Here is a 20,743-nt window from a genome sequence, read left to right on the forward strand (position 1 = left end):
AAGGAGGATGGATTATAAAAGTAGGGAACTCTTGCTACAACTGTACAGTGCATTGATGAGACTGCACCGAGAGTATTGTGTATAGTTATGGCCTCCTTAAGGAGAGATATACTTGCATTGGAAGCAGTTCAGAGAAGGTTCACAAGACTGATTCCTGGGATGAAGGGGTTGCCTTATGAGGAAAGGTTGGGCCTATACTCCTTTGGAGTTGAGAAGAATGAGAGGTGATCTTTATTGAAACAAAGATTCTGAGGGGGCTTGACAGGGTAGATGCTGAGAGATGTTTCCCCTCGTGGGGAAATCTCGAACTAGGGGGTACAGTTTCAAAATAAGGAGTCTCCCTCTTAAGATGGAGATGAGGAGGAAATTTTTCTCCGAGGGTCGTTAATCTTTGGAATTCTCTTCCCCAGTGAGCAATGGAGGCTGGGTCATTGAATATACTCCAGGCTAAATAGACAGATTTTTGATCTACAAGGATCGAGGGTTATGAGGGGCAGGCAGGAAAGTGGAGTTAAGGCCACAATCAGATCAGCCATGATCTTATTGAATGGTGGAGCAGGCTCGAAGGGCCGAATAGCCTACTGCTCCTATTTCTTGTGTTCGTATGTCCAATCTCTGTTGAGATACAACCTGTCCATCTTGACCACCTCCCTCGTGTATCATTTCTTCAGCCATGCATTAACCTGACTTGACCTATTCCTATACCCACTAGCGCATGGCACTGGGAGTGATCCAGAGATTGCTAGCTTTGAGTTCCTACTTTTTGTTCTATCTCCCGGGCTTCTGAAACTCTGATTGCAGGACCTCAGCCTTTTCCCTTACTATGGCATTGGTTCCTACATAAACCACAACTTATCCCACCCCCCAAAAAAACAAACTGTTCTGCCCCCCTCACTGTCCTTTACCAGAGAGGGAATACACCATGAGGGAATGACACCGGCACCTGTTTGTCCCCATCACTGTTGAATCCCTGATAGCCAATGCATTTTACACCTCCCTGTGCAATCCTTTGCCCCACAGTGGCATGCTTTGAACTGCGTTCCTGTGAGATATTATCATTCTCTCTGGTAACTGGTTAGTGAGCGACACACTCCTGAGGATTCCTGCACCGCCTACCTCTTTCTACCCTACCAGATGACCACCCGTTTACTGTCCTTTGATCTCTGACAGAGGTGGCCACCTCCTGGAATGTACGATTCAGTAAATTCTCATCCTCCCCCATATGTTCTGCAGTGATTCCAACTACTGCTCAAGCTCAGAAACTCGGGACCTAGGCTATCAGAGTTATATATTTATCTATATCTAGCTGTAACACTTTATATGTAGAGATATTTACACAACCAGTGGTAATGACCTGGAACACTCTGCCTACAGGGGTGGTGGAAGCAGAGACAATCAATGATTTCAAGATTTCAAAAGAAGATTGAATGGGCACTTAAAGGAAATCAACTTACAGGGCTAGAGCAGTGAAATGGGACTGACTGGATTGTCCTATGGAGAGCTGGCATAGACTGATGGGCCAAATGGCCTCCTCCTGTGCCATAAATGACTCTATGATATATTTGTGTGTGTGTATTTTACATATTGGTACTCTTTTTAACTCTCATTTATTTCTTTTTTTCATATTTATGTGTACCAGGTATTTATTTAATGCAATTTTGGATCCTCTTAGGGTTGGTATCTCCTTATTTAATCCCCTTAAATATTTTCCCAAAATGCTTATCCTGAATAATTATTTAGGAATACAGGTATGGCGTAGGCCATTTAGCTCCTTGAGGCTGTTCTGTTATCATGCCTGATCTGTGACCTAACTCCATATACCTGCCTTAGCTCCATATCTATTAATATTTTTGGATAACAAAAATCTACCAATCTCTGATTTAAAATTTTACAATTGATTGAGCATTAATTTGCTGTTTGCGGAAGAGAGTTCCAAACTTCCACTACCCTTTGTGTGTAGAAGTGTTTCCTGATTTCACTCCTGAAAGATCAGGCTCTAATTTTTAGATATGCCTCCTAGTCCTAGACTCTCCAACCAGTGGAAATAGTTCATCTCAATCTTCCCCATCAGTTTCCCTTAATATCTTGAAAACTTTGAAGTCACCCCTTAACCTTCTAAATTCCAGGGAGTACTATCCAGGTTTGTGTAATTTCTCCTCATAATTTAACACTCGAGTCCAGGCATCATTCTGGTAAACTTACACTGTTTGCCCTCCAAGGCCAATATATCCTTCCTAAGGTGTGGGGCCCAGAACTGCTCACAGTACTCCAGGTTTGGTCTTACCAGGGCTTTTTATAGCTGAAGTATGACTTCTACTGCCTTTGTATTCTAGTCTTCTAAATATAAAGACCAGTATCCCATTAGTCTTTTTGCTTATTTTCTGTGCCTGTTCATGACATTTTAATGATCTCTGTGCCTGGACCCCAGGTTTTAGATTTTAAGCAAGGGGAGGGGAGTGGGGAGAGTACAAAGGGGGAAGGTGTTTGATAGGGCAGAGGGAGATTAAATAACAAAGCTGTCCTGGGACAAAGGCAAAGCATGTGTTAATGCTTATGGTGAAAGACACTTCTGCCCTCATGACTGCCCCTCCCTCCCAGAACTCTGACAGGGTTCCCCTTGTCCTCACTTTCCACCCCACCAGCCTCTACATTCTTTTCTAACCTTTGCCAGTTCTGATGAAAGGTCGCAGACCAGAAACGTTAACTTTGCTTCTCTCTCCACAGATGTTGCCAGACCTGTTGAGTATTCCCAGCACTCTTTATTTTGTTTTAGATTTCCAGCATCTGCCGTATTTTGCTTTTATTCAACAAATAGGTGTTTTTCTTTTTAAGTGTGCAGTCCATTTGCAAATTTACATTTTTGTTTATTGCCAGTGACTTAACCGCATATGTTGCATTCTCTTTTATTGAATAAAAAATTGACTGGTGATGTAAAGCAATAAAAATTAAGAATTTTGGTGCAGTTGTGTTACCAAAATAGTATCATGTGGTAAATGAGCTTTGAAAGGAAAATGAAAGTTAGATTTTAAGGAAAAACATTGTTTAAGCTTTCTGGTTGCATGTACAGAAACTTGAATAAATCAGTCTATCCACAGATTTCCGAAGGCGGTTCCTGTCCCTCCTGTCTTACCAGTTCAGTAGCTTCCCTCCTTCAATGGCACTGAATATTATTCAAAATAAAAACGTGAAACAGAAATCAAAGCCACGTAAGTGACCAGCTTATTTTTTGATAAAAGAATCTGTGCAGTACATATTTTAAAGTGTGTTTTTCAGATGATGTGCAGTGACAAATAGATTCAACAAAATCAGAACAGCTGATGTTCTGATAAAGTTGGTGGGGGTAGTTGCTAGTAATTATAAGGGTTAACAAAAAGGCAGCAAATATGCAGAAACAAAAAAGATATCTAGTTATCTACATCAGGGAATGCATAAATTGGTAGACTAGTCTCACTTTAAAAACTTCAGTGTAAACATAGTCTTGGAGGTGATGAGGAATAAAATGGTAATTATACATCACAAATTCTGAATATTGTATAGTCAGTCTATCAGCTATATTTTGTCACTTAAATTGAAATGGCTCACTAGAAGCTTACTCAACTTTGTGAAAAAATGAGTTTCTTCTGTAAGTGAAAAGGATTAAAACTGTCAGTATATCATTTTTTCCATGTCTGTGATATGTGTGTATCATTTCTTGAACATGTTCAGCTGATGGTATTTAGGGGGAATGTAGAGAAGAGCATCAATAATGATTCTATCAGTAAATGGAATGAGCTATGAACAAAGATTCATGCCTAAGAGTGGTGAAGTACCTCTGTTTGGTATGTATAAACTATTAAATGGTATAGTTGAGGAAAACACAGAATACTTGCTTCCTGCTAAGTCAGTATCTTTAGATTTTTTTTATTTAAAGGATAAATGTTTAGTATAGTCTGCTAGGTTGAATATGTGGAGTTAGACTTTAGAAAGTTTGCAGTATAGTTGGACTACTAGAGGAATGAGCTTGATGGACTGAATGGCCTTTTCCTATTAGCTGTCTTTATTTAAATGATTGGCACTGTCAGAGAATCCAGGCAAAAAACAGCACAAATGCAAAATGAGCACAAACCTGCTTTATGTAGCAAAATTGCTGTTGCAAATTTTTTTAAGGGTGAGTACTTTTAACTTTTGTATGTTGGCCATTTTTTCTTTACTATTTCTGCAAGTTATACAAACTTCTTCAAAACTTTTGAATTTTTAAAAACTATTTATTTTAAAAGAAAGGTGTTTCTAGATCTACCCGCTACTCTTTTTAGCCTACATATCCATAGTTCTGGGAAAATATTGCCGCATTGCTTTCTCTAGCCACTCTGACCCTCCCACAGGCATCTTGCACACTGAAGCACTACTTATGTCCACCTACTTGGTCAATCTATGGTGATCAACTGAAGCGAAGTGTTCCAGTTGGATGTGAAAGATCTCATGGCATTATTCAGAGAAAGCAAGGAGTTCTCCTGATAGACTGGTCAATATTCGTCCCTCACCAAAACAAACTAACTGGTCACTCCTCTCATTTGGTGATTGTGGGATCTTGCTGTGGGTGCATAGACCGTTGCATTTTGCCAACATTGCTTTTGCCAGGTCACTGTGTTTTAGATGTGAACCACTGTAAAGTCCTGAGGATGTGATGAACTGCTATATAAATGCAAGATCTTTGTTTCTGTTGCAGTTCTTGTATGAACCTCATGATATGGAGTACAGCCTTAGTTGGTGTTCTGCACTGACAGCTGGTAATGGTGTCAGAACTGAATTTGAAACTGCACTGACCTCTACCAAAATGGCTAGTTAAGGAGGGAAAGCCATCTTGGGGCTCAGAAGATGGGTTTAAGCCACTTTTTTATGCCTGTTGCACTATTAATGTTCTGTGACCAATCTATTACATTGAAGCTTTAATCTGTTTAGGATGTACATATATATGTACATATTCTATCAGCCTTGTCAAGCTTGTTTATCTTCTTTACTCTCTCAGCACTTAGCAGGTCTGAGCTGGAAACTAAGTTTACACCATATGATCTGAAACGATTGGAGATGTACTCTAGAAACATGGTGGACTACCACCTAATCATGGATATGATGCCTAGTATTGCTCAGCTGTACTTCTTGAACCAACTTGGTGGGACCTCATTATCTGCTGCACAGTCTGTACGTATTCTAAGAGTTTTCAGCTTTTGCATTGTGTGTAAGGTATTGACATAAAGAATTGAGTTCCTACAGGCGACATTTCTGATTTTTTTAATGGATTCTCAAAATTGCAAGTGTTTTATATCAGCCCTTTTTGAGGTATGGAGCACTTGTACTTCTTGTCTGTGAACTCGTACAAACTTAGCTTAAGTTCTTAAAAAAAAACTTCAGTACAATTATTCTGAGTATAGCTTTCTGGGTTTGGGTTCTAATTGAGATTGTCTGTTTGGTGTGAATTGATTCAGCTTGTGTTGTGAAAACCCTAGGTAAATAAAAAGGGGAAAGTGTTGGAAGCAACAGAAGAAATGGCTCGTATATCATTTTCAATGCCCTCTCTCAGTTCCAGCCCCTGACCCACATCCACCGCAACCATTCACTGTTTCAAATTTTCATTCTCTGTGTTATCTTCTCATGCTCTGCTTTTTTCATTTTGGTTAGTTTGGTTCTTATCTTTTTCCTTTCCTCTTCTTCCCCCCCCCCCCCCCCCCCCCAACAATCCCTACAAAATACCCTCTGTACTTAATCACAGTTTGTTCCCCCCCCCCCCCCCCCCAAACCATCCTCATTTTGTTTTGGTCCTTGATCCCACTCCAATTCCTGCCTTTGCTCTATTGATTGAGACTTGGCTCTGGTGTCTCTGTGCATTTTCTTCTTCCACTGTTCCCATCTATGCTACAAATATTTCTGGCAAGGTAGCTTCTCTTAACTGCAGCGATTTTAAAGCATAACTCTTTATGTATTCAAGTGCTAACTGATTTATCAGCAGACTAACTTTTCCAGGTCTGCAGGTGATTGTTGTTTGCTAACAATTAAATGCAGGCACTTTAACATATTTATATGTGGTAGCAAAGTTTATTTATAAAGTTTAAAATATTTTTCCGCCTACATATTATGTTTTCTGAGGCTGGAAACCCAGTTTTTTTTTTGCTGTAATGTTGATAATGATGCTTTGCTCTACAGCATTATTTGGCTGGTTCATAAGTATTAGTGCAAAGGGCTGTTGCACTAAATCAGTACAACATTTGCATTTTTTGTAAAGCAATTTCCCAGTGCAGGAATTTATGTACATTTGGTATGTTGTCCATCTGTCTGATTTCTTTCTTTGAGAATTGGATGTAATAGATAAGCTAGTTAAAGAAGAATTTTCTTCGCTTCAGCACCATCCCATCCACCTGTGCACTGCGCCCCCTCCACCACCACCACCACCTCAAGGTAATGACTTCTACTGGGAGCGCTTCCCACAGGTGTTTGTAGGCTTTTGTTACCCCACTCAAGGGAGCATTCTTTGAACCCAGGAAGTTCATTCAATGAAGAATGGAGGTGGGGTGGCCAATGGCATATTGTAGTCCATTCCAATCCTCTCCATTTATGCATTGGCTTTCCTTACAAAATGTCATCGGCAAATGATCAGAAATTAAAATTTCTGGCAGATTTTTGTTTTCTCCTTTTCATTAACCAAGGGATGCTGAGGGCAATTTTAGCAGAAATAAGCACAAATCGGGGATTGAACCTAGCTTTTTGCTGGTCTGGATGGCACAGTGTACCAAGCTCTTTGATGCATATATCTATTGAACCATCATGGGAAGTCTTCATTAGAGGGCATTTAAAGTTTTTATGTAATGATTTAATAGGTATTTCATTACAAAAAAATCTGTTTGTGAATATACAAAATTAGCTATTAAACATACAGCAGCACCTACTTTTCTGAATGCACTTGCAAAAAAAAAGCTTTAACTGACGCTCCATACGAGAGAATCATTTATCAAGAGTTTAAATTTTTTACTTTTGCTAAAAATGTAGTTGTAGTTTCATCAGTGACTTTGCCCTTTTCTAAGGCACTGCTGTTGGGTATTGGACTTCAGCACAAGTCTGTTGACCAGCTCGAGAAAGAAATTGATCTTCCAAGTAGCCAATTGATGGGCCTTTTCAACCGGTTAATCCGCAAAGTTGTCCAGGTAATTGAGTCTCAGAGCACAGTGCTGTGTGTAGTTGAATGCCGGAACAGCTTGTTAAACTGAGTCCCCTTCCACAGGACAGTGTGTTGAAATTGACAGAATAGTTGCACATAACTGATCTTGTCATATATTGGAGCAAATTTGGGCACATATAATATTTGTCAAACTTGTATCTGGCTTGCATGTACATGGATTTGATATATTTGAAATTATAAATATCAGATTATGGCTCTCCCAGATATTACACAAATCATAAAGTGCATTAAAATTTTAATGTTCGCACGAGAGCCACAAGACAGTTTTGCTGATGTGACTCCCAAAACAAAATGGGTATGTGTTTCCCTTTACTACAACTGTTGATCAATTAAAGTTTTTAGTTAAGTGTAGTGCAATGAATTGAGAAGCACTGAAGTTGATGTTCAAAACTTAGAGCAATTTTAATAAATATCAATGGCAGTCTCTTTTGTATCTTTAACAGCTTATTTATGATATGATGTCTGCAGCCAAAAGACTTGTAGGTTGATAGGTAAATTGTCCATTGTAAATTCCCCCTAGTGTAGATAGGTGGTAGGAGAATGGTGGGGATGTGGTAGGGAATATGGGATTAATGTAGGATTAGTATAAATGGGTGGTTGTTGATCGGCACAGACTCGGTGGGCCGAAGGGCCTGTTTCAGTGCTGTATCTCTAAACAAAAAATAAATAAATAAAATCCTTTTTTAATATGCTACCTATAAATGGAGAAAATATTCTACCTAAAATAATTAATTGAAATAATCCCTAAGATAACGAGCAAAATGACATTCATTTATGGCATTTGAACTGTAGCTTCAAAAATCCTTTGGGAAGAATTCACCATTTCTTGTTTCTTCACGTGTTTGTTAGCTCTTTAATAGCATTCTGGAGAAAGCTGTGGAGGAGCAAATGATTACTGCAAAGAAGATAGTCATGGAACCTACAATCAAATCACTTTCTGAGGATCTGGTACGGATGAATCCTTTTACTAAATTATTAATTATTTAATAAGGAAGGTGGCTGAAGCATAATAGAAAGTTTCATACTCGGTCAGCAAAGAAAACTTGTATGTTTTTTGTCTGCATTTTCATCTAGTTGCAGAAACTTTTGCATTTTCCAATGTCTTTTACTATAGGATTATTTTGATGCTTAGTACTGATTTTTGCACAAACCTGTTTAGTCCCTCATGCTTGCACAACATTTTGTAGAACTTTTTGCCCCGAATGCCTGTTTTCATTAGAAGCTTTTGAGCGGTTGTCTTTTGCTAAAGTTCATTGAGTTAGGCAACTATTATTTGGCAGGGAAGGGAATGGTAAAGAATGTAAGAGTTAGATCACTCTCAGTGCGTCTTCCACTGCCTGATAAGAAAGCAATGTCGAGATAGTTACAAATGAAACCATAATTTGGGCTACCTCTTTATCAGCAGTTATGATGAATGGGGTGAGGAGTCCTGCCCAAGGGTAAAAAAGTAATCCCACCTTATCACCAATATCACTGTGTTAATGCCCAGAATAATAAATTCAGTTCAGGGACTATATTAATTGATTACTGCTTTCAACAAACATACAACATTTTTACTGACAGAGAAGTAGAATTTGTCAGTAATTTATTTCTGGCAGTTATTTGGAAAGATGATGACGAATGTTGCATCCCAGATGTAGAACACTGTTGATCCACCAGTGCTTTTTTTAATTGTAGGAAGAAGCTGCAAAGGAATTCCAAGAAAAACAGAGACAGGAGGTTGAAAAATTGAAAGGAATGGATCTAACCCAGTAAGACACTGTTAATGAGTTATGTAATGCAAGTTAAGTTACAGATTTACAAAATTTGTGCTGCTGAGGGGCATTAGACCAATTAACTTTCAAGCACCAATTCATGGGAAAAAGCATATTTTTCAATGTACATACTGCAAGCTTTGGCTCAAAATATTTTAATTTAGTATGTATTCTTGCATGTGTGGGGTTGTCAATCACATGAATGGAAATCTTCAATCACATTAGTTAAGTGCTAGAAATGATTGACTTCTATATTTGATACAAGGAGTTCTTTCATTTTTGGGACCTGAGTTTGAATCCAATTCAAATAATTAGAAATAATTACTATAATTTGGTACAAGGTTCCAATAGAAAATGAGTTGGATCATCTCAATCTAGTTGGAACCATAGAAATAGTACAGCACAGAAGGAGACCATTCAGCCCATCGTGTCTGCGCCAGCCGAATAAACTATCCGCCCAAACTAATCTTGCCTTCGAACACCTAGTCCATAGACCCACAGGTTACAGCACCTCGGGTACATGTCCAGGTACCTTTTAAAAGAATTGAGGGTCTCTGCCTCCACCACCGTTCTTGGCAGTGACTTCCAGACAGCCACCACCCTCTAGGTGAAAAGGTTTCCCCTCATGTCCCCTCTAATCCTTCTACCAATCACCTTAAATCTGTGCCCCCGGGTAACTGACCTCCCCGCCAGGGGAAACAGGTCCTTCCTGTCCACTCTATCTAGCCCCCTCATAATTTTGTACACCTCAATCAAGTCATCCATCAGCCTCCTCTGTTCCAGGGAAAACAACCCTAGTCTATCCAATGTTTCCTCATAGCTGCAACCTTCAAGTCCTGGCAATATTCTTGTAAATCTCCTCTGTACTCTCTCCAGATTAATTATGTCCTTTCTATAATGTGGTGACCAGAACTGCACGCAATACTCCAGCTGTGGCCTAACCAATGTTCCATACAGTTCCAGCATCGCATTGCTGCTTGTACTCTATACCTCGGCCAATAAAGGAAAGAAATCCATATGCCGCCTTCACCAATCTATCCACCTGTCCTGCCACCTTCAGGGACCTGTGGACATGCACTCCAAGATGTCTCACTTCTTCTACCTCTCTCAATATCCTCCCATTTATTGTATATTCCCTCACTTTATTAGCCATCCCCAAATGCAATACCTCGCACTTCTCTGGATTGAATTCCATTTGTTACTTTTTCGCCCACTCAATCAAAACATTGATATAATTCTGGTGTTCATGGCTTTCGTCCTCACTGTTAACTACACGGCCAATTTTTGTGTTATCAGCAGATTTCCCAATCATGCCACCCACATTTAAGTCCAAATCATTAATATATACCACAAACAGCAAGGGACCTAACACTGAGCCCTGTGAAACACCACTGGAAACCACTTTCCATTCACAAAAACATCCGTCGACAACTACCCTTTGTTTCCTATCACTGAGCCAATTCTGGATCCAACCTGCCACGTGCCCTTGTATCCCATGGACTTTCATTTTACTGACCAGTCTGCCATGCGGGACCTCGTCAAATGTCTTAAAATCCATGTAAACCACATCCGCTACACTACTCTCATCAATCCTCCTTGTTGCTTCTTCAAAAAACTCAATCAAGTTAGTAAGACATGACCTTCCCCTACCAAATTCATGCTGACTATCCCTGATTAATCCGTGCCTTTCTAAGTGACAGTTTATCCTGTCCCTCAGAATAGATTCTAACAATTTACCCACCACTGAGGTCAGACTGACTGGCCTATAATTACCTGCCTTATCCCTTGCACCCATTTTAAACAATGGTACACCGTTTGCAGGCCTCCAATCATCTGGTACTTCACCTGTATCTAGTGAGGATTTGAAGATGGTTCTCAATGCATCTGCTATTTCTTCCCTGGCTTCCTTTAATAACCTGGGATGCAATCATAGAGTCATGCAGCACAGAAACTGGCCCTTCAGGCCACCGTGTCTGTACCGGCCATCGAGCCTTTTTATTCTAATCCCATTTCCCAGCATTTGGTCCGTACCTTGTATGCTATGGCGTTTCAAGTGCTTCTTAAATGTTGAGGGTTTCCTGCCTCTACCACCCCTTCAGGCAGTGTGTTCCAGATTCCAACCACCATCTGGGTGAAAAAAAATGTTCCTCAAATCTCCGCTAAACTTCCTGCCCCTTACCTTAAATCTATGCCCCCTGGTTACTGACACCTCTGTAAAGGGAAAAAGTATCTTCCTATCAACCCTCTCTATGCCCCTCATAATTTTGTATACCTCAATCAGGTCCCCCCCTCAGCCTTCTCTGCTCTAAGGAAAATAACCCGCGCCTATCCAGTCTCTCTTCATAGTTGAAATGCTCCAGCCCAGGCAGCATCCTGGAGAACCTCCTCTGCACCCTCTCCAGTACAATCACATCCTTCCTTTAAGCCATGCAGTCCTGGAGATTTATCCACTTTCAGGGATGTCAGACCCTCAAGCATGCTAATAGTTCAACAGTGTTCTCAGCAAAAGGCTGCTCTCTATAGGACAAATTGGAAACTAAAGATGGCTGTTATGGAAATGCCATTTGCAGTGGAGTGCTCTTAAGGTGATAGTCTTAAGGCATACTGTTGGGGCTGAGTAGCAGTTGTTTTAGTTTAGAATTGTAGTCACTGGTGTAGTGTAGAAAAAGTAGCAGCCAATTTCCAGACCAACTAAGGGTTTTTTCATTGAATCATAATGGCACAGAAGGAGGCGATTCAGCCTATCCAGTCCATGCTGGCTCTCTGTAAAGCAATCCAGTCTGTCCCATTCCCCCGCTCTATCCCCGTAGCCCTGCAAGTTTCTTTTACTCAAGGACCCATCCAGTTTCCTTTTGAAATCGTTAATCATCAGGCAGCAAGTTCCAGGTCATTGCAAATAGCTGTGTTTTTAAAGAAAAAAGTTCTTCCTCACATCCCCCCCGTATCTCTTGCCCAAAACCTAGACCTTGTACCATCAGCTAATGGGAATAACTTTCCTTTGTCTAATTTATCTAAAACTGGCATCATCTTGTACACTGCTATCAAATCTCGCCTCAATCTCCTTTGCTCCAAAGAGAACACACCCAGTTTCTCCAACCTCACATTGTAGCTAAAATCCCTCATTTCTGGAACCATTCTGGTAAATTTCCTCTGCACCCTCTCCAGGACCCTTGCATCCTTCCTAAGGTGCGGTGACCAGAACGGAACACAATACTTTAGTTGTGGCCTAACCAGAGTTTTATAAAGGTTTAGCATAACTTCCCTGCTTTTGTACTCGATACCTCTATTTATGAAGCCCAAGATCCGATAGGCTTAACTATCTATTCTCTCAATATGTCCTGCCACCTTCAGGAATCTATGCACATGAACCCCAACATCCCTCTGTCCCTGCAGACTCTCAAACTGTTCCATTGAGTCTGTATTGCCTTACCCTAGACCTTCTGCCAAAATGCATTATCTCACACTTCATTTATTTATTTAGAGATACAGCACTGAAACAGGCCCTTCGGCCCACCGAGTCTGTGCCGACCATCAACCACCCATTTAAACTAATCCTGCATTAATCCCATTACCCTTTCACATCCCCACCTTTCCTCAATTCCCCTATCACCTACCAATACTAGGGGCAATTTATAATGGCCAATCTGCAATCCTATCAACCTGCAAGTCTTTGGCTGTGGGAGAAAACCGGAGCACCCGGCGAAAACCCACGCAGTCACAGGGAGAACTTGCAAACTCCGCACAGGCAGTACCCAGAATCGAACCCAGGTCGCTGGAGCTGTGAGGCTGCGGTGCTAACCACTGCGCCGCCCACTTCTCTGTTAAATTTTATCTGACACTTGGCTGCCCATTCTGCTAGCCTATATGGCCTGTTGCAGTCATTTGGTATAATCCTCACTGTTTGCCACACCTCCAAGTTTGGTATCATCAGCAAATTTTGAAGTTTTACTTTGTATTCCAAGATCCAAGTCATTTCTATATATCAACAAAGCAGTGCTCCTAGCACTGATCCTTGGGAAACACCTCAGTCGACCATCCTGTAGTCTTTAAAAAAAAAAACAGCCATTTACCATGACTTGCTGTTTTCTGTTTTTAAGTCATTTTTTTTTATCCAATTGGACTGACCCTCCTATTCCATGAGCCTCAATTTTGTTAACTAGCTTTTTATGCTGCACTTTGTCAAATGCTTTCTTAAAATTCACATAGACAACATGCATTGTATTCCTTTCATCAATCTTCTCAGTTACTTCATCAAACATTCCATTAGTCAAGCACCATCTGCCTTTTAGAGTCATGAAAGTTAAGAGGAACTCTAATAGCGCTATTCAAAATTATATGGGGTTTTCATCAGGTAAATAGATTATTTCAATTGGTCAGTCATCAGTAATTGAAGCACGTAAATGTAAGATAATCACTAAGAGAGCCATGGGCAAGGTTAGGAGATAGGTTTTTACCCAGAAGATTCTTAGGACATTGATTGCTCTACCAGAAACAGTAATTGAATCAGTTACAATTTATATAGGATCCTCGACAGTGATTGTTAACAAACTATTTACTTTTGAGAGGATAAGAAATAGGAGTGGGCGAAGGACATATGGCTCCTCGAGCCTGTTTTGCCGTTAAGTAAGATCATGGCTGATCTATACCTCAACTCCACCTTCCCATCCTATCCCCATATCACTTAATTCCCTTAGTGTCCAAACATCTTTGGCCGTCACCCTTGAACATACTGAATAACTCCACATCCACAGCTCTGTCAAGTAGCGAATTTCAAAGATTCGCAACCCTCTGAATGATGAAATTTTATCCTCATCTGTGCTAAATGACCAATCCGTTATCCTGAGATTATGATCCTTATCTGTAGCGAGGAATCACAACCAAGCCCATTCCTGTCCTTTCTCAACTTCCAGCAGAGGTCACTAAGTGGAAGGAAAGGGAGTCTAACCCAAGAATCTTCGGGACAGTTGTAGCATCACTACCACTATGCTTGCTGAGATCAACTAACAGAACAGGGATTGAATTTACGACTAACCAAGGCTATATGATTCAGTTATTAGTTAAACCTCCTGAGCCTGGGGTCACACAGGAATTGCTTTTAATTTTCTAAAGGATGATTTGGCTACAAGTGTTTTTTTAATATTTACTGTTACTTGAAGGTACTGCATGTACCATTTTGATTCATTATGGCACTGCAGAATTACTTGGCTTACTAGTCTACAGAATATAGCGTCAAAATGTAAAGGATTTATTCTTAATTGCTAATCTTGTGTAGATGTGGAAAATCTTTACGTCTGAAAGAGTTTAATTAAGATACTTCTCCAGAACCCTTTCATTAATATTTTATATGTTCAGCAATGATTAGTGGCAACAATTGGTATTACATGAGCTTTGATTTGTAACTTACCCGTTATGAATTGCGGTAAGCTGCATGAGATAATTGATCATTATTTATTTACTCATTTGTATTTTTCTTTTGCTCACACTATAGAATTATGGTGTGTTGCTTATTTAGGACCGCAGACATTCATAACTTTTGTTTTGTGCAGGTATATGATCCGTGGAAATGACGATGAATGGAATGAAGTACTGAAGTCAGCAGGACAGAATGCCACAGTTATTAGCATTCAGGGGTGAGGCTTGTGCCTGTGTACAGGATAAGTTTTTTTTTGGAGTATTACTGTGATTTATTGAATTAATTTGAGCAGTTTAGGACACCATAACCAAAAAGTAACAGATTCTTTGAGTAAACAAGAGTCACTGCTAACTTGTATATATACACTTTATAGGTCCCCACTTTTGATGTAGGGAGACTGAATTGAGGGGATGTGCAAATTTAAAAAGAAAGCAAGCCATGTCAGGAAGATGGATTTAGCTGCTTAAGTAACGCTCAAACTTAGTGGGGTATCCTATAATTTCAAAAACTTGTCATTTTGAAGGAAATGCAATCTGCAGTGGGGAGCGCATGGTCAATTTATACAATTTTTTAAAAAATTCTCTTTAGTGCCAAAAGAAAACAAGATTCTACAGAGAAAAGAGATCTCCAGCTACAGAAGAAAAGGATGAAAAAGAATAAGGAAAAGAAACAGAAGTGGACAAAATAATTCACATGATTGAAATGGACAAATTTATTTGGAATTTAGTAATTTATATCCAACCTGGTCGATATAAATTGTTGGCAAGAGGAGGGCATTTTGATGAACTTGTCATCCCCACTGTAAGAAATGAAATTGCACTCCAAGGATAATGAGAAATCAACGTATGTCCAAGAATTGCAGAAGGAAAGTTAGTATTTGTTGCTTTTCAATTTGGAATTCCGGAGATCTCCAAGAAGAGATGACCATCTCTTTCCTCTCTTCTTTCCCCTTGCCCTCCCCCAATCCTGTATGTCAACACTGACATTTCTATCGTGGTTGTTGAGTTTTTAATGAAGTTGCTCCACTCAAGTAGCAGTCCATGCAATTGAGTTTGAAGCATGGTGGGGATGTGGATTTATGCAAAAGACAACTTAATTTGCCATCCATGTAAAAATGTGATGTGGCTAAATGTATTAAAAATTGCTTTTATTTTCACTTGTCGATTTTGTTTTAACCTTACTTAGCTTCGAATTCTGCTTTCCTGTGTTCATATACATAAAGGATTAAGTGTTTGTATCTTTATCCTTTACAGGCCTCCAGTTTAGTTATACTGAAGTTTAGTGGAATCGAAACAATCTTTGGTGACAGAATAGTCTTGGAGTCTTCCAAATATTTCATACAAGTATTAATGTACTTAGCATTGTCGTATACATCAAATTAATACTTTCACATATTAGACTTAATTATTACAGCTTGGATATTGTAGTTCTATGGTTTGAACCAAGCTATCTACAGATTGGTCATCGTATTTACTACAAAGCAAGTAACTATATTGCAATCAACAAATCCCTTTGAAAAGTACTTTTGGACATGCTGAGCACATGAAACGGGCTATTTAATTAGTTTTTATCATTCATTCTTGGGATGTAGGCATTGCTGGCAAGGCCCAAATTTATTACCCATCGCTAGTTGTCCATGTGAAAGTGGTGGTGGACTGCCTTCTTGAACCACTGTAGTCCATGTTGTGAAGATGCTCCCACAATACCTTTCGGTAGAGTGTTCCAGGATTCTGATACAACCATGATTTCGGTGTAGGTTAAAGTTAATGAGCAGGAGAAAGATTTTAGAATGATCATTGACTGCATTCTCAAAGGTTCAGTGACAAGAGGCAGCAGTCAAATAAATGGAGCCCTTGGGCTGATGATTCATGGCCAAACTCGGACTACAACAATAAGGTTGTATAGGGCTTTACTACAGTCTTATCTAGAGTACTGTATCTAGTTTTACTTCAGGCAGGGTATTGTGGCAGGCAGGTCAACAGTATTGTCCCTAGCCTGAGGTCACTGAACTACGAAGATCGACTTGATGCTATACTCACTGGAGCGATGGAGACTTGGAGGGTATCTGATCCAGGTATTTAAGATTATTAAAACCATGAGTAGTGTTAGAAGTAATTAGGTCAGGTAGAACTAGGCACCACACATACAACTGGAGGAAGCAGAACATTAGTTTACATGCCAGTAAGTTTTACTGTTCCCAGAGAACTCTAAAGGAAGTATTAGAAACTTAGTTCTTGTAATCTTTCAAGTATTTATTACGTAGATTTCTAGAAAATTATGTGATCGTAACATATGGAAAGGAAGAGTAAATTCTGAAAATAATGTGTGTGTTTGAAACCTCCTGGGGCTTGGTTGAAAGTCCATGTGGAGTCAGAAATTTGTATGGAGGACTACCGCATCGACTAAAGATCTTGTTTTTTGCATCTCTGGGAGTGGGGAGGGGTGATGATTGGTAATGAGCCAAATGATGGGGTTACACATATATGGTTCTGTTTGCCTTTTCTTGTTCTGATATGGTAGAGCTCAAATTGTGTGTTTGTGTCTTTTCTTTGGAGATGTTTATCGTGTTCCTGGAGGAGGAGGAGGTGATTATTTCAAAATTGGAGCTGAATGGCGCATTCATGAACTGATTTTGGAATTAATTTCAATTTACAATTTTTTCCATCTAAGTTGATTTTCACAATGAATGTATAATTTTCTTGGTGTGCTGAAGGAGCTGAATACAGTTTGATATCATCTTGGAAGTTCCACCTACCACTGAATTCTTAAAACTTTTATTGATGGTGCGATCTTGATCTCATCTGAGTGATCATCTGTTGCAGCATCAAAAGGAGGAGAAAAGCAATTGTGCCTTCAGTTTGTTCTCCTCTCCACCCCCCTTTTCACGGAACAGCACAAAAAACAACGATAAAGAAACAGAATAGAGTCTCTGCCTTGAGTGCAATCAACAACTCGGGTGCCAATTGTGCATTTTTTGAAGAGGTTTTTTTCCCCCTTCAGTTTCTGCTCAAACTCATTCACATATTGGCGAATGCAAGGTTTCCAATGAACCAATGCAACCAGGCAGCATTTTAAAACTTTAAAAATAAACTTTTGCTTTAAAAATGTTTCTTGTATTTGAGTGATAACTTGGTAAAGTTTGATTAATACTGTTGAAAATGGGTTCATAAAATAGGCATTTTAAGTCCATTACGAGAGTAAAAGATTTTAAATGAAACTGATTTTTAAAAAATGTACAAAACTAGTTAGATTGCGGTACAGTATTGAATTCCTTTGTAATCTTTTTAAAAATTCAAAACCTTTTAACATGTAGCTATCGGTGTGTTCGTGGCCAAAAAATCCAGCTTAATTTATTGGTGCCTCCTCGAGGACCCACAAAAGGACACAATTAATGGAAACTCCCAATGTTGATTAATTCACCCGGCGGTGTGGCTTGCTGCTAGCACAATGTTTTTAAAGCTAGCTTAAAAGATCGCGGAAACCTGGTGTGTTGGACACAATTTGTGCTTAAAATTCCACAATCATTTGCACCAGTTACGCCAATTATTGGGGGAATTAAGCCAAAAAGTACAATCAAGCAAATTTCTAAGATATTGCCTAAAGTTTTGTTGGAAGCAAAATGAAATTTACTGCTTTTTTTTTCTGAGTCTTCAAGCCTTGTACCTTTTTATAAATGAAAAGGCAACAGAGTAAAACAATAGTTTAATGGGAATAAATGTATGGATGCACATTACTCTGCTTATCCAGCTGTAATCAGTTAAGGGCATGATTATTATGGGATGTGTTGACGGTTTGTCAGATTTACAAATGTTTGGTATCTTTTGGCTTCATTATTTGCTAAGACGTCACAATACATTTCTGTTTAATTTTGGTTCATGCTGTTTTGTATGACTATATACAATGTTACTGTACTTTGTAACAGATAATCTGAAATCTTGGGTATCATCTGCTTGTCAGTGAAAGGAGCTCTTTGGTTGCCATCTCCAAATGCATTCTGTTTTGAATTGGGATATTCCTATTATAAAATAATAGAGCTAAGTCAGAGGCATTACAGCACAGAAGGAAGCCATTCGGCCCATTGAGTCCATGCCAGCTGTCCATAGAGCAATCCAGTCAGTCCCATTTGCTTGCTATTATCACAGCAGCCCTGCAAGTTTATTTCCCTCAAGTGCCCATCCAATTTCCTTTTGAAATCACCTGACCGTGTCTGCTTCCAGCACCGTTGTAGGCAGCAAGTTCTAGTCATTGCTATTTGCTGTGTTTTTTTTTTTAAAGTTCTTCCTCACATCCCCCTACATCTCTTGCACAAAATTGTAAATCTATGTCCCCTACTGCTTGTATGATCAGTTAATGGGAACAGCTTTTCTTTGTCTACCTTATCTAAACCTGTCATAATCTTGTACACGTTTATCAAATCTGCCCTCAATCTCCTTTGATGAAAGGAGAACAACCCCCAGCTTCTCCAGCCTCACATTGTAGCTATAACTCCTCATCCTTGGGACCATTCTGGTAAAATTTCCTCTGCACCCTCTCAAGGACCCTCATATGCTTCCTAAACTGTGGTGATTAGATTGGATGCAATACTCCAGTTGTTGCCAAACCAGAGCTTTATAAAGGTTCAGCATAACTTCCCTGCTTTTCTATTCATTTTTATAAAGCCCTTTTATAAAACCCATAAGCCTTGCTAATTACTCTCAATATGTCCTACCATCTTCAAAGATCCATGCACATGAACATCCATGTCCCTCTGTCCCTGCACACACTTTTTTTCAACTTTTCCATTAAGTGTATATTGCCTCTCCCTATCCCTTCTGCCAAAATACATCACCTCACAATTCTCTGTATACAATTCCATCTGCCACTTGTCTGCCCATTCTGTTAGCCTATCTATGTTCTGTTGCAGGAAGTTCCTATCATTCTCACTGTTTGCCATGCCTCCATGTTTGGTATCCTCAGAAAATTTTAAAATTTTACTCTGTATTCCGAGATCCAAGTCATATATGTAATATATATAAATTATTAAAAAAGCAGTGGTCCTAGTACTGACTCTTGGGGAACACCACAGTCTACCATCCTCCAGTCTAAAAATCAAGCATTTACCACAACTTGCTGTTTTCTGTTCTTAAACCAATGTTTTTTTATCCAAGCTGCCACTAACCCTCCTAATTCCATGTGCACCAATTTTATTAACCAGTCTTTTATGTAGTACTTTGTCAAACGCTTTCTTAAAATTCATATGGACAACATGCACCTCATTCCCTTCTTCAACTTTTTCTGTTACTTCATCAAAAAATGTAATTAGGTTAGTCAAGCACAATCTGCCTTTTACAAATCTGTGCTGGCTCTCCTTAATTAACTCAAACCTCTCCAAGTGCTTGATTTCTCCAACCCCAGTTATTGTTTGTAAAACCTTACCACTGATAAACTGACCAGATTGTAATTGCTAGGAATGTCCTTACGCCCATTCTTGAATAAGGGTGTTGCATTTGTCACTCTTCAGTCCTTTGGCACTTCCCTGTATCTAGGGTAGATTGGAAGATTTAATGAAAGGATTCCATATAAATTCAAAAGGCAGGTCATTTTTTTTATACCTGGTTTGGCAATTGTATAGAATTAAAGCAATAATGAATTCTTTTATTCAGAAGCATTTTTTTAAAATACTGTATTTATTGATGGAGCTAGAACCCCATTCAAGCTTCCGACTGCAAGGCTGTCTTTAATTATATATTACCATTGAGACAAGACAACCTCACACTGAGCAAAGGAAGAAAAATGCATCCACTCCTAAAATTGTTACAATTTTCAACTAAATTGCAAATTACCCTCGATTGGAATCAATGGTTAGCGTTAACAGAAAATGTAAAAAATGACCATGGTGCTCTTTCATGGTGGAACATAGCTGAAAGATTTATAGCTATAATTATTAACTGTGGGGGAAAAATAAGAAAGAAATGTTACTTAAAAGTGGGCGTTTGGATTGGTAGAAAATGAAGAATTATATGCCTTACAAACTCTTTGCTAGTAGCAGTTTCTTTGCCAAAAATGATCCTTAACTAAAAGGATTTTCAGGATATTTACCACTCACTCACTCATAGCTGAGAAGTTCTGTTCTGTAATCGTTCTCTAATAGAAAACATTAATTTTAAAAAATTTAGAATGGTGAAGTTTATAACCCATCACATAGTTACATGGGAATGCAGATTCAGGCCTATTCACTAGAATGTGGCCAGCATTAGGAGAGGAAAGAAGTCAGAAGGAGGTTCTTGCAGTTCTGCCTTTTGGACTTCCAAGCAGGTCAACTGATTTGGCTGTAGCTGAGAGGCAGGTGGGTGGGTTGGAGGATGGAAAGATGGAAAATTTAATAACTGA

At 39.3% G+C, this 20,743-nt stretch overlaps 1 protein-coding gene across 3 annotated transcripts in view; it reads left to right on the forward strand.

Moving 5' to 3' along the window:
- nat10 (N-acetyltransferase 10) overlaps window positions 1-15,530 on the forward strand; it is a 91,129-nt gene extending 75,599 nt beyond the window's left edge. For all 3 annotated transcript variants that reach the window (XM_068046429.1, XM_068046428.1, XM_068046430.1), the window contains exons 23-29: window positions 3,096-3,206; window positions 5,006-5,178; window positions 7,053-7,172; window positions 8,057-8,155; window positions 8,885-8,958; window positions 14,508-14,591; window positions 14,963-15,530. In XM_068046429.1, the coding sequence (XP_067902530.1) occupies window positions 3,096-3,206; window positions 5,006-5,178; window positions 7,053-7,172; window positions 8,057-8,155; window positions 8,885-8,958; window positions 14,508-14,591; window positions 14,963-15,062 (761 nt within the window). In that variant the 3' untranslated portion in view covers window positions 15,063-15,530. The remainder of the gene's footprint in view (window positions 1-3,095; window positions 3,207-5,005; window positions 5,179-7,052; window positions 7,173-8,056; window positions 8,156-8,884; window positions 8,959-14,507; window positions 14,592-14,962) is intronic.
- The last annotated feature ends 5,213 nt before the right edge of the window (window positions 15,531-20,743 follow it).

The sequence above is a fragment of the Heterodontus francisci genome, chromosome 14 (assembly GCF_036365525.1).
Source record: "Heterodontus francisci isolate sHetFra1 chromosome 14, sHetFra1.hap1, whole genome shotgun sequence".
Taxonomy (NCBI): Eukaryota; Metazoa; Chordata; class Chondrichthyes; order Heterodontiformes; family Heterodontidae; genus Heterodontus; species Heterodontus francisci.